General features: G+C 26.3%; 1 protein-coding gene across 2 annotated transcripts in view; it reads left to right on the top strand.

Moving 5' to 3' along the window:
* LOC107453937 (DENN domain-containing protein 1B) overlaps positions 1 to 12,208 on the top strand; it is a 28,047-nt gene extending 15,839 nt beyond the window's left edge. Inside the window, exons 12-21 of one of the 2 annotated variants that reach the window (XM_043051074.3) lie at positions 41 to 86; positions 931 to 1,032; positions 3,217 to 3,444; positions 4,068 to 4,205; positions 4,317 to 4,355; positions 5,330 to 5,398; positions 5,482 to 5,580; positions 7,250 to 7,308; positions 9,230 to 9,425; positions 10,350 to 12,208. In XM_043051074.3, coding sequence (XP_042907008.2) covers positions 41 to 86; positions 931 to 1,032; positions 3,217 to 3,444; positions 4,068 to 4,205; positions 4,317 to 4,355; positions 5,330 to 5,398; positions 5,482 to 5,580; positions 7,250 to 7,308; positions 9,230 to 9,425; positions 10,350 to 11,072 — 1,699 coding nt within the window. In that variant the 3' untranslated portion in view covers positions 11,073 to 12,208. The remainder of the gene's footprint in view (positions 1 to 40; positions 87 to 930; positions 1,033 to 3,216; positions 3,445 to 4,067; positions 4,206 to 4,316; positions 4,356 to 5,329; positions 5,399 to 5,481; positions 5,581 to 7,249; positions 7,309 to 9,229; positions 9,426 to 10,349) is intronic. The other variant, XM_087161712.1, reaches the window with a different exon arrangement.
* The last annotated feature ends 571 nt before the right edge of the window (positions 12,209 to 12,779 follow it).

Raw genomic sequence — 12,779 nt, 5'->3', positions numbered from 1 at the left:
CCTAATTTTTCAATTCATTTTTTTTTTTCTTCTCTCACAGTGCACCGATGCCTTTTTTAATTGGGATACCTGCTACAACCTTGTCTGTAAGTTATATTTTTTTTCTGTGTTAATATCAGACAATAGATTTACTTATTTGAACTGAAATGCTTATTAAAAACAGTGGCATGTTGCATTATTTTAAAATCTTTAGGCTTTGGAAAATGTAAAAAGTGGTGGCAGAATTTCCATATTTTTAATCACTTGGTGAGGGGTGCAAATGGAGTTTTTGATTACCATGAAGCATTTTAATTTGAAATTATGTGTAATTTAAATTTGAAATTCTTTAATATATCAATTTTTTTAAATTGAAGTTACATCCTGATGTAACTTCGATTACATACAAGACAAATTTGCTTCTCCCCATTAATTTGTTATTTGAAAACAGATTTTTCATTGTTTTACAAGAAAACTTTCAAATATTTGTTTCAAGTATTGTAGCCTCGGTTTTTCTAGAATTTACCCAAACTCCTGTAGAATATACATATTTTTCCTACTTTTTCCAAAAGATTGAAATTTGCCTAATAAAAAGCAGGATTTTAAAATTCAAAAAAAATATTTGAATGAGAAAAACATATTATATAAAAATAACTTAATAATAAAATATACTTTAATGTAATTTCCTTATTTGTCTGTTTTATTTGGAAATTTATCTAGTTGTTTTTTGTTGTATAATTCTGAAGCATTAAAATATCTTAAATTTTAATTTTGATATGCAGTCCAATGCATTACTTTACTTTAATTTATGTAGATAATTTTAAACTAGATGTTATCCACTGCCATAAATCATCCTATTCATAAATTGATTAGTGCTATTAGGTATTTTTGTGCATTGTCATACTTTCACAATAAAGTTATGAAATATTATTTTAATTGATGTAAATATTTTAGAGAATGAAAATGACAGACATGGGCGATATAGTTTATCTGGATGCTGATGAAAATAAGATAGAAACACCTTTTGCTGACCTTGATGCCTTACCATCTGAAGTTGTAAGATAATTTTCTAACCTTCTTGTTTTATATTTTATTAATAATTTTAAGTTTCTTTTATTTTTATCCAGTATTTGACTTGATTTTTTTTCTGTTACGTTTGATTCTTTTTATTTAATAATTTTTTTTTCTTCCTGTGCTTAAAATCTTGAGTCCTGTCTGCAAATGAAATCACATAGTTAAATTTTAGGATCCTGCAATATTTAGATCATAAACTTTTTACTGTGTTGTAAAAATTACCTGCAAAAGTTGAAATATTTTTTCTCTTAACTAGGTTCTGTGAATAAAGAGTTGCTACTTCATTCTCAAACATATCATATCAGTAATAAAAACATATTACACCTTTTAGGGTATATGTAATTCACTAGTGCATGTAAAGGTATATGTGCAAGCATATTATATAGGGTAAACTAACCATTGAAGGAACATTTAAGCTTCGCTTGCCTTTTAAAAAATCTTATTAATTTCAAAATTCGTAATTTTAGTTAAATGACAGTGTCAACATATTTGTTACTAATTGCAAATTATGTAAAAAAATTATAGAGAACTTACATAATATTGTTTGAAAGTTTTGGAGGTTCAAATAACAAGTAGTAAGAAGACCAAGTGAAGGAACAGCTCTTATCAGTGAATGAACACACAGTAAAGGAACACTTAATTTTGGTTATTTTTTTAATGCTCATTATGAATTTATAAGCCATCACATATTTAAAAACAAGTCTATTCTTGAAATTATAACATATAAATACTTGGAAAATGTTAAATTTTTTTTTTTTTTTTTTTTGTAATCATGAATTGAAAATTAAAGTGTCAACATACTAACACATACTGTTCATTCACTGGGAAATCTATGCCCAGTAAAGGAACATGCCTGTTCCCTCACTGGCTAGAAGTTGTTTTTCGTATTTTTAAGATACTTTTGATTCGGAACATCACTAAAGGTACAAGAAAATTAAAATTTATCTTGTATTTTCATTAACTTAGAAAAAAAACTAGTAAATGAACACTTGTTCTTTCACTGGTTTTTCATCATTTGGTGATCCAGTGAATAAACACCCCCTTATCTCAGTACTTTATTTTGCCATGATGCTTAAAAAAAAAATAAAACGTACTTTCATTAACTATATTTTGAATTCTCCTTTTCACAGTGAGAAAAATAAAACTTTTACAGACAATTAATTTCACTTCAAACATATAAATGCAAACACGCACCTTATCATTTTTTCAAAGAAACAAGGTGTTGCAGAGATAATAACAAATTCAAAAATTTTTCCAGAGAAGTCTCTTTGACCAGGTAATCCAAAACATTGCTAGATGACTTCCTATTGTTTGGCAGTAAGCTATTGTTACCAATCAATCTAAAGAAAAACTTTCAAATTCTTATTTTTAGCCAATATATATGAAATGTTCCTTAACTGGTTGGTTTATAAATTTTATTAGTTATTAAGAATATGAAATTTCATTTAAAAAAAAAAGCATTTTAAAATCACAAATTCATTAAAACCTATATGCAAACCTATGTAACACCTATATGACACAAATTCATCAAAACCTATGTGTAAAAATTCATTAAAAACCTATATGCATTTTGATATCACAATGGTACACCTTCATGAGTAGAATAAAAAACAATGCTAAACACAGGGATGATAAAAGTTCAACAGAGATTATATTATACTAAAAGAGATAAATATACAGTTAAAAAAGCCAAAAAATTAATTTAAAAATTAATGATTTTCAAATGTTAGACTGATATGGTACAGCAGTAAGCTCATTCATAATAGAGTTTTTAATGATTATAGTAATTCTCCCAAAAATCTAGATCAACTGCGGAAATGAATTTATCAATAAATGCTTTTGATGAAATTTAATTTTGTCACAAAGAATTACTTCTGTAATTTTATCAAGACTATGGTATGTGGTTTAAAAGTTTGATTTATAATTTAATAAAATAAATTACTAACCCTAATGTTCTTAACATTATTTATTCTTTAATATTATTTAATTTTATGCTTAGAAAATGTCAAAAAAAATTTTTTTTTTACCCTGAGTGTGTTATATCATCAGAGTTTGTAGCAGTTTGGTTCTTGTGCCATTAAACTCTGCATTCAATCCCACAGGTTATGTAAAGATCATAAACGTCTGAATGTCTTTCTTTGTCATTTAACTTAATATCTGTTGCAGTTGCAGTCTCTTCGACATGATTTGAAGCATCCTCACGAAATGCTGGGGGATGCTGTCGCTAGAGCCTTTCTCAAAGCTCTGGTGAAGCTTATTGGTGGTTACTGGAATGCTTTGAAGTTGAGACCAACTGAAAAAATCACTTTTAGTCCGGAATTGTTTGTTCAAAGCAGACCATCTGCGATGCAACCTTTCTTACAAAAAATGCTTGAGTTACAAATCTTTCAACAAGTAAGTTCATTTTACTATAAAACATTAAAGTTTTTATAGAATTTTTTTTAAATGCTTTGTTTTTATAAATTTTACAGATAAATGTAAAGCATTTTATTAAACAAAATACGAGCTTAAAATTTAGCAACAAAATTATCGATTGAGATTTTATGTTCGCAATTTATTTACATAATTTTATGTACTCGATTTGCACATACATGATTCCAAATGGAGAAAGTTTTTTAAATGCAATTTTATTTCAAATTAATGATTTCAAAAACATTTTTAAACTTAAATTTTTTGACCTTCATTAATATTATTATTATTTATTTAATATTATTATTTATTTATTTATTTTGAAATTTTGTTTCCCTTATTTTTTATATTATTTTGTTTAACCATATGACTGTTTTTAACAAATATTTAACTGTTTTTTTTTCCTTCGCTTTTATTATATTTGTTGTTTGTGGCCCTAAACTGAATTAAGAATAAGTCTTGGTTGTTTTCTTACATTAGAGTTTTAATTTGTTGTAAAATATGCAAAGAGAAGCTGTAAATATTTTGGTAATTTGACAGTTAAAATGATTTAGTACCATTGAATTTCTTTTCGTTTTATCAAATTTTTACAAATAGATCTTTTGCAGTTTATTGATAGCAGGCTAAAGAAATTAAACTCAGGACAAGGTGTAAATGATGAATTTGAGTTTGAATTGACAGCACACGAAGACAAAGCAAGCTTCCGTCTACGAAATCAATATCGTGATTGGGTTTCCACTATGAAAGTAAGTCAACTGTCTATGTAATTTGTTTCCTTAACTGTGATTTGTAGAAATTTATAATAGTTTATTATAAAAAAAATTATAAATAAAATTGTGTTTTAAATTTTATTTTAGAAAGAAGGGGGTGCCTTTTTCAAGATCATGAAAACAAAGGTAATCAAGTATAAATAAATGTGAAGATCTAATGATGAACTAATTTTAAAATACTTTAGTGTTAAATTTTTATACATTTAATTGAAAATATATTGTAAATAATATTTAGCTCTGAGTATTAATATTATTTAAACTCTATAAATTAACTCTATTTCTCTTAACTTTCTTAACTCTTATAAATTAACTCTATTTCTGTTGCCTGTATTGTCCTTTATAAGATCCTGAAGAGTAAACTTCTTTCCAATTGCATAAATTAATTTCAATTGGAAGTTATTTTCCCACCAGACTATCCATTGATAATTTTGGAAAAAACGAAAAAAATTTCCAAGGAAGTGTTTTGTTTTCATAAATGTAGGTAGCAATAAATGTTAGGATGAGATCCAGAATTTTCTTTTGAGTGTTATGAGTTCGTTCATCTTTAATCGCCTCTCATTCAGTGACAACTGAGTAAACAACGGATTTGTAAATTCAGTTGTTTATAAGCACAAGAGTTCATTTTTATGGCCAATATCATCAAAAAAAATTTTTTTCTTCAAATCTCTTTAATTTAGGGTAATAAACTAAATGTATTTCTTTTTATAAATCAACCTATATCCCAAAAGTATTTTAACATACCATTGCTAGAAAAAAACTGGTTCTGTAAAGGGTTAAGGTAATTATTTTCAATGATCTTGAGCAAGTTATTAAGAACAAAGTGTATGTAAGTGTTAGAAGTTAAGTGTATTTACAAATCAAAATATTAAAAAAAAGTTATTATAAAGATAAAAATTTTAAAAAGAAGTTTTTTTTTTGTTTAAAATTATTTGAAAAAGCAATAAATTACATTTGAAAGTGTTTAAAGTTAGAATATTGCTTAATTTAAGTTATTTATTGTTTAAATTTTTTAAACATAGTTTATTGATATGGTATCTATCTGTTGGTGTTTATTAACAAAATTGTTAATTTAAAATTAAATAAATATCTTTAAATTTTAGGTAAAAGATACATCGAAAAAAGCTTATAAGGATATTAGATCTCGAATTCATGATATTCATAATCATACTGTAAGTATAATTTTAGTATTTCATGCGTCTTTTTAAATAATAAAGAGATGCAACAGTTTGTTAAATTTTGTTCCCTTTTCCAGATGATACCTGATGAAGCTCCAGAAGTTCCTCAACGCCGGGGCAGTGTTCCAACATCTTTTAATGGTGTTCATTCACATCACAAAAAGCATTCAGTGAAAGTAAGCGAGATTTTATAATTTTTAAATAACTATTATTCTCATAGTAACAAAGTGAAATTATAACTCTAAAAGTACAGTTTAAATAAACAAATGATTTTAATTATTCAAAATTTAAAGCATTATTGAATAATATTTTGATTTTAATAACTTAGTATTTAATAATGGATATGTTATTTTTTTTTTTTTACACATTGTGAAGGAATAGTAAAGAACAGCGGTTCCCAAATTCTGTTTCCCGGAACCCTAGGGTTCCAGAAGTTAAGATTTTTTTAAACTTTTTTGAAGCCTGTAATTATGTTTAAATATTAAAAATCCATTATTTACTTTAAATTCTGGTTGCCTTTACAATATTAAAGTAAAATGCCAATAAGAAAAGAAATAGTTTATTCTTTTCTATTAGCATTTAATTTTTCATTAATATTTGCGTATTATTTCGGGTGAAAAAAACAACATAAATTTTCATAAAACAATGTATTGAATGAACTACAAAAAGGACGTGAATTTATAAATATTGCATTTGTACTTCTCATTGTACTTTTCAAAAAAAAAAAAACCTGAATTGTTAATAAAGAAATATGTTTCCCTATTAGCAATTTTCAATGTTTATAGCAGTTCTCTTTCATTTTAATTTCAGTGAAAACCATAATTCTGCTTATTTCATTCATCATAAACTTGTGTTCATGCACCAAAAGCAAATTCATAACAAGACTAGATTGATCTCCAGGATTCAACTGTCAGATATAAAACCAAATTTAAGATTTTTAATGATAAAACAATGAAAAAATGCTGTTCTTTTTAAATATTTTTTTAATAAATCAGTCTTTTATCGATTAATATGCTCACAGTTGTGTTTATGTACCGCTGGTATCTGTATTCAGAAACCGTGAAATGTATTCAGAAATAAATTGAGGTCGAAATATAAAATCAAGAAAATGTGCGTTTTTCAATTTGAACTGAGCATCATTAGGTTTAAAGACAGTAGGTGGATGTGTGCTTCCAAACTATCTTTTATCCAACTTAAAAATTTCAAATAAGAAAGAAGATTAAGTAGTTTATGTTGAATTATGTTAAGTCATAGTTATTCAAAGTATAAAAACTATTATTCAAAGTATTAATAGTTATCTCAAAGCATACTATTAGTAGTTATGTAGAAGTTTTATGTTTATGGGCTCACAGATATCTTTAGAAAAACTATTAATTTAGATTAATTTAATGCATATCAGTTCAATTAAAAATCTCATTGTGCTAATTGGCTAGAAATCAATGCTTTAAGATATAATGAATTAGTTTATATGCTAAGACCCTACAATGTCTGTGATTAAAACTCAATTTGTAGGTTTTATTAAAACTATACGTGCAAATGTCATTACCAATTGTCTAAAAATCTATACTTGTACATTTAAATGCATAGTTTTTTATAAAATCTGTAAATTTGGAATATATTGTATTAGATTACCTTATCATTAATTTTAAGTCACTTAATATCTTAAAAAGCATTGATTTCTGGACATTTTTAATTTGATAGCTTATGAAAGATAAATTAAATTATTACATAATGTAAATAGAAATTATTAACTATTAAAATTTACTTACATCCAATTTGAGCCAGGTAAAGAAAATTTTTAATGTTCTGTTATTTGCTTCCTTAACATTCTGTAATCTTTCCTAGAATACTTACCGGAAAGAATCTCTGACCCACACAAATTCATCAGATAAACAAAGCAATCTGTAAGTATTTATTTTCTATTAATTTTTTTTTTACAATTTTTTGTATTTAAATTATTATTTATGGTGTTTAATCACATTTTTTATTAATAAATTTTAAAGGTGACCTTCAATAGATCTTTTGTCATATGAAATAATGTTTTTTTGGCTAGTGATATATTTTTATTACTAATATAAATTTGTAAATCATAACAGGGTTCCAACGGTACTTGAAAAACCTTGAAAGTCCTTGAATTTTGTTGAAAAAAGTCAGGGCCCTGAAAAGTCCTTGAATTCTGCCATAGGGTACTTGAAAAGTACTTGATTTTTTGGAATTGAAATAATACTAATCTTTCTTACAAAACAACAGTAAAAAAATAATAAATAAATTCAAACGAAAATTATAGAAATTCTGGTAGATGCAATTTTTAATTGCTTGAAGTGAAAAAGGGTTAAAGAAGATACAAAATTTTTCACTTTTGATTATTGTTCATCTCTGATGTTTAGAAAGCTGAAATTTCTAGCAAATTTTAGTTTTTATAGTCATAGTTTCTAAATGATAACTAGTGTTTCATCGATTTATAAATATGTTCAATGTGTTAATTTCATTATTATGACAGGTTAATATTGTTATCCTATTTATTTTTTTAATTTTTATAAGAAGGATCATTAATTTGTTGTCATATAAAATCAGATTTTTACATTTAGTTTTTACTGCTAATACATAAAATTTAGTTCTATATTTCATGAATTATAAATAAACCTCGTGATTCACATTAAACTGATTCTTGATTTATGGATCGAAATTCATATGAAATGTTATATGACTTAGGATTCAAATGAAAGTGATTAATGAATATTATATCGAATGCTGCTTTAAAGTGATTTGCAAAATTCTCATCAGGATTCGTATTAAGGTATTTTATAAATCTGATTCTCATTAAAAAATGATTTATCAAACACACATCATGATTTCAATTAAAGTTATTTCTGAATCATGTAATGTGATGGGTATTTAATTTCGTGCATCGCAATTTTCATTCAAGTAAATTACATGGTATTAGAAGGATTTAAGAATCATATAAAAGAGATTTAAGAATTAACGCTTGAAATTCTAATATAAAAGATTTATGAATCACACGGAGTTGTTCTATAATAAGCAACTTTCAAATCACAAATTGCAATTTCCCTCATAATGATCACAATTCACATGAAAATTATCAGCTAATCACGCAACAGAATTCACAATAAAGTGATTTATCTCACATCGTGTTTTAAGTCTTGTTAGTTCCTGCGTTTTGTAACGTAATCAGAGGTCTTAATTTTTTTGTATAGCTACTAATGAAGAAAATTATATATATATTTCAAGTTTAATTATAAGTTTGCCAACATAATTTTTTTTTTTTTTTTTTTACATGTTCTTGTGATCCTTAATAATTCATTTGTTTGGTCTCCTCCTCTCTTTGATTTTTTTTCTGTATTTGACATGTTATAGCATGCAAATGTTGTTATTACTGCAGATGGACAAAATTCCTTCAATAATCTGCAAGCCCCTCCTCCAAAGAAAAAAAAAAGGTTTTTGTACAGTTTTTATTTTTACAAAGATTTTACAGTTTCTTTGAAAGTTGCTTATTTAATGATGAGAATTCTGATCATTATTATTTGAATTATAATTGAACTATTTGAATTATAATTGAATGTTCCACATTAAAATTTCTTTAAAAACAAGATAATGAAAACTATATCTGATGATTTGAGAAAAAAAGTACTATTATAATTTGACAAAAACTAAGATTTCTCTCTCTCTGTATGTATATATATATATATACATACATACATACATACATATATATATACATACATATATATATATATATATATATATACACATATATGCATTGCGGATATTTTTGTCTATTTATTATTATTTTTTTTACAATTTCAGAAATTCTGTGTCCACTAATGATACATTAACTCCTATGTCACCACTACGGCGAAGCGTTCTCGATAGTCCGCAGCTAACATTCCAGCCAATAGATGTAGATCTAATGGGTGATTTACATGAAGTTATATTCCGAAGTTGCACTTTATGTAGCAATCATAGAACTAGCATATCTGACCCACAGCTTATTGATCTATCGGTAATATTTCAATTCCTAATTCATATACTGATTGATTGTGAATACTAAAGAATACTAAATACCTATGAACTTATGAATTTTCTCTAATAAAATGCCTTGCTTGCTATATTTCTGTTTTTATGATTGGTTTTATAGGCACCATTTTCCATACTTCAAAATTGGTTTATAACCAGAAATGTAAACAGTGTAAAACATCCTATTGCAAATATTTAAATGAATGTATCAAGATCGTGATCAATGATCTAATATATTCACTTAGAAAAAAATTTAAATATAATAACAAATGAAATATTTGATCAAATAGATGTAAATAAACTTTTTCGAATAAGTAAAGTGCAGTAAATGTTTTATTTAATTACGTGAGCCACTTAAAGTTCTGTCATAAAAATAATATTTTCACAAACCCCATTCATATTACTTGGAAACTCCTTGGAGTTTTGCGAACCACAGTTTGGAAGATGAAATGAAAGGTGTTTTCAGAGGTGCAAACAATCACAATTTATCTGTTATTTTGATTTCATGGTCAAAATTAGTGTCTTATGGTTAAGTAATAAAAATTTCGGATTTTTTAAAATTTCTATAATTATCTCCTAAAAATAAGTTTTTCCCCTTAACTAACAATAGTTGTGAAATTTCATTGTTTGCAACTAATATACAATAATCTTTTTTTACTCCTTGAGCAATTCTTAAGGCAATAAATGAATTTCGTTGTTCGTAACTAATCTACGATATTTTTTTTATACTCTTAGAGCAATCCTTAAAACAATGAATGAATAACAATTTGACTGAAACAAGAAATTAATTTCTTAATTAATAGCGAAGCAATTTCATCCTTACATCTTCCAACAAGCTATTCTAAAATTTAATTTTTCGTTCTTCTTGAAAAGTAACTCAATTTCATAAATTTTTCTTTTCTTTTTTTAGCTTGAGGACAATTCACCGTGTGGACCTGATTGTGTAGCATCCCCTTTAAGAAAATCAGATTTATCCAATTCTTCTGATCCACCTCCCCCACCACTGTTACCAAGACCCCCAAGCTATAAGAACAAATCTTTTGACACCCCTTCTAGAGGGAATCATGAACTTCTTATTGAATTAGAAACAGATATCTGCAATTCAAACGACATTAATATATTTTCAAGCAATTCACATTCAGATTCCACTTTAAACGCCACAAACTTTTCAGCGCTATCCCCGCTAACTTCTAGCCAGCCCCTGTTTATACCGAAAAGTCCTGTAAATACCAATCCTTTTGTCCAGTACGTGCCTGATGTTTGCTATCCGAGCAATCAACCTACACTCAGCAAAAGTGCGTCTGGGTCCAATGTAAAAAATATGGTTAGTATGTTTCAGTCTGTGACGCCACCAAACGAAGGAAATTCTTATCTGTCGTCCAACTCGGAGAGACTTAAAACTAATAACTCCACCCAATCTGTGTTTAAAACTCCGGTGTCGCGGACATTTTCAACTCCGCAATCTTCAAATTCCGGTGTAGCTAATCAACCAGTTTCTATGATCCGTTTAAAATCTGCTTCGAAAGTGTCAACCAATCCGTTTGTGGTCGCTGATAACAAACATAATTTTATAAAAGATAACAAACACGTGGGTGGCAATTCTATGTCTTCTGCATGGGAAAATTTTCAGTAGGGAAAAAATTTAGAAGTATAATTTTGTGTTTTACTGCAAGGTTTATAAATAATCTCCATTAATATTATTTATTGCATTATACTCTTTTTCTTTCTGTGAAAAAAATGAATTAAATTAATTCTGTCATTCTTTATTGGCAGTTTTAATTTTATTTTTCTAATGGTTGTTGTATTAACTGGAACAGAATGGAATTTTATATTATCCTTATTAAAAACAAGCATTTATTCATTCTTTATGTATTTTTAGACATTTTTTTCTGAAATCTTTAAATATGTATTTGTAGTAACTTCATTAACTACTTACTCCCTATCTCAGTTAATTAATAGTTATAACCTTTTGACACAGAATTTTATTCGCATACTTTTTATTATTTTGTATTAATTTAGGTCCGAATAAGTGAAAAATATTATAATTGGCATTTTAATAATTTATAGTTTTAAAATAATGCATAAAATACTTTTTTTTTTTTTTTTTTTTTTTGCATTAAAGGTAAAATTTCTCAAATATGAATTATTTCCAAACAATCATTTTTCAAATTTGCAGTTATTTAGATATAAGAGAAACAGTTATTCATCATTGAATATTCTTTAAGTTACAAAATCATTTATTAATACATTTTTGAGTGGGAATGAAAAAAATATTTTTTTATCAATAATCTAACTGATTTTTTAATAAATATTAAGACTGTTTGTTATAATTAAAAAATACCAAATTATGTTTTTCTTGTATTTAGAGCATCAGAAAAAATATGTAAACGGGACACCAGTGTCCTACTTGAGACTAAGGGTTATCTATTTTCAAAATTAATTAATCCTATCCTTTTATAATTCAAATTTTATTGTATATTTTATAAATTTCATTGATATGTGAAGTAAATCTTAACATTATTTATAGTGGTAACATTATTTCATTTGGGCCTGTATTTTTAATCTGTCACCATTGGCTGTATTTTTTATATCACTATCTGCTTTTTTTAATATTTTTAATCTGTTGCTGTTTTTCAATATGTGATGATTTTATTTTTCTGTACTTTGAGATTATTGTGTTTATGAGAACATTATGAAACTTTATTGCTTGTTCTTTTTTGTAACTCAAATTATACGTAAGCATTCATTCCTTAATCTATTTTTTTTTTTTTAAACAATACAGTCAAACCCCGGTATAGTGAACACGGTTTATAGTGAACTCCCGGATATAGTGAACAAAATGTTAGGTCCCGTGCCTTGCTATACACGTATAATGTTATTTTTTGTGGATATAGTGAACCAAAAAAGTGAGGAAGTTGGATATAATGAACTTTTTTCTGTCTTCAACTGATTTTTTTCTTAATTTTTTTTGTAATAATTTTGAAATTTTTACTTTAAAATAAATACATATACCGATTTTTAAAACCATCTATAGAGGGGAATTTAGCGATAAGCTTCTTTTATCTCACTTTCCTATCCCTTAACAAACCAAGCAGATATTTCCAAACCTGGCTGATAGTGCACCTGTAAGGTGTCAGTGGGATCAATATGAATTTTCTGTCAGGATTGCTCATCAGCTAAAGATTACTAAATATTTTTTTTTTTTTTTTTTTTTTTTGTAAGCAAGACGAAGAGTAATGAAAAATAACACATTTTTCGCTACTAAATAATATTTTTTAGTCATTTATTTAAATAATGTGTAATAAAAGGGAGGAGTTTGGGAACCATTAGTTAAATTGTC

This window comes from Parasteatoda tepidariorum, chromosome 4 (assembly GCF_982258835.1).
Source record: "Parasteatoda tepidariorum strain Cologne lab strain chromosome 4, Ptep-v5.0, whole genome shotgun sequence".
NCBI lineage: Eukaryota > Metazoa > Arthropoda > Arachnida > Araneae > Theridiidae > Parasteatoda > Parasteatoda tepidariorum.
Note: the sequence above shows the minus strand (reverse complement) of the source record. Positions and strands in the feature narration are given on the sequence as shown.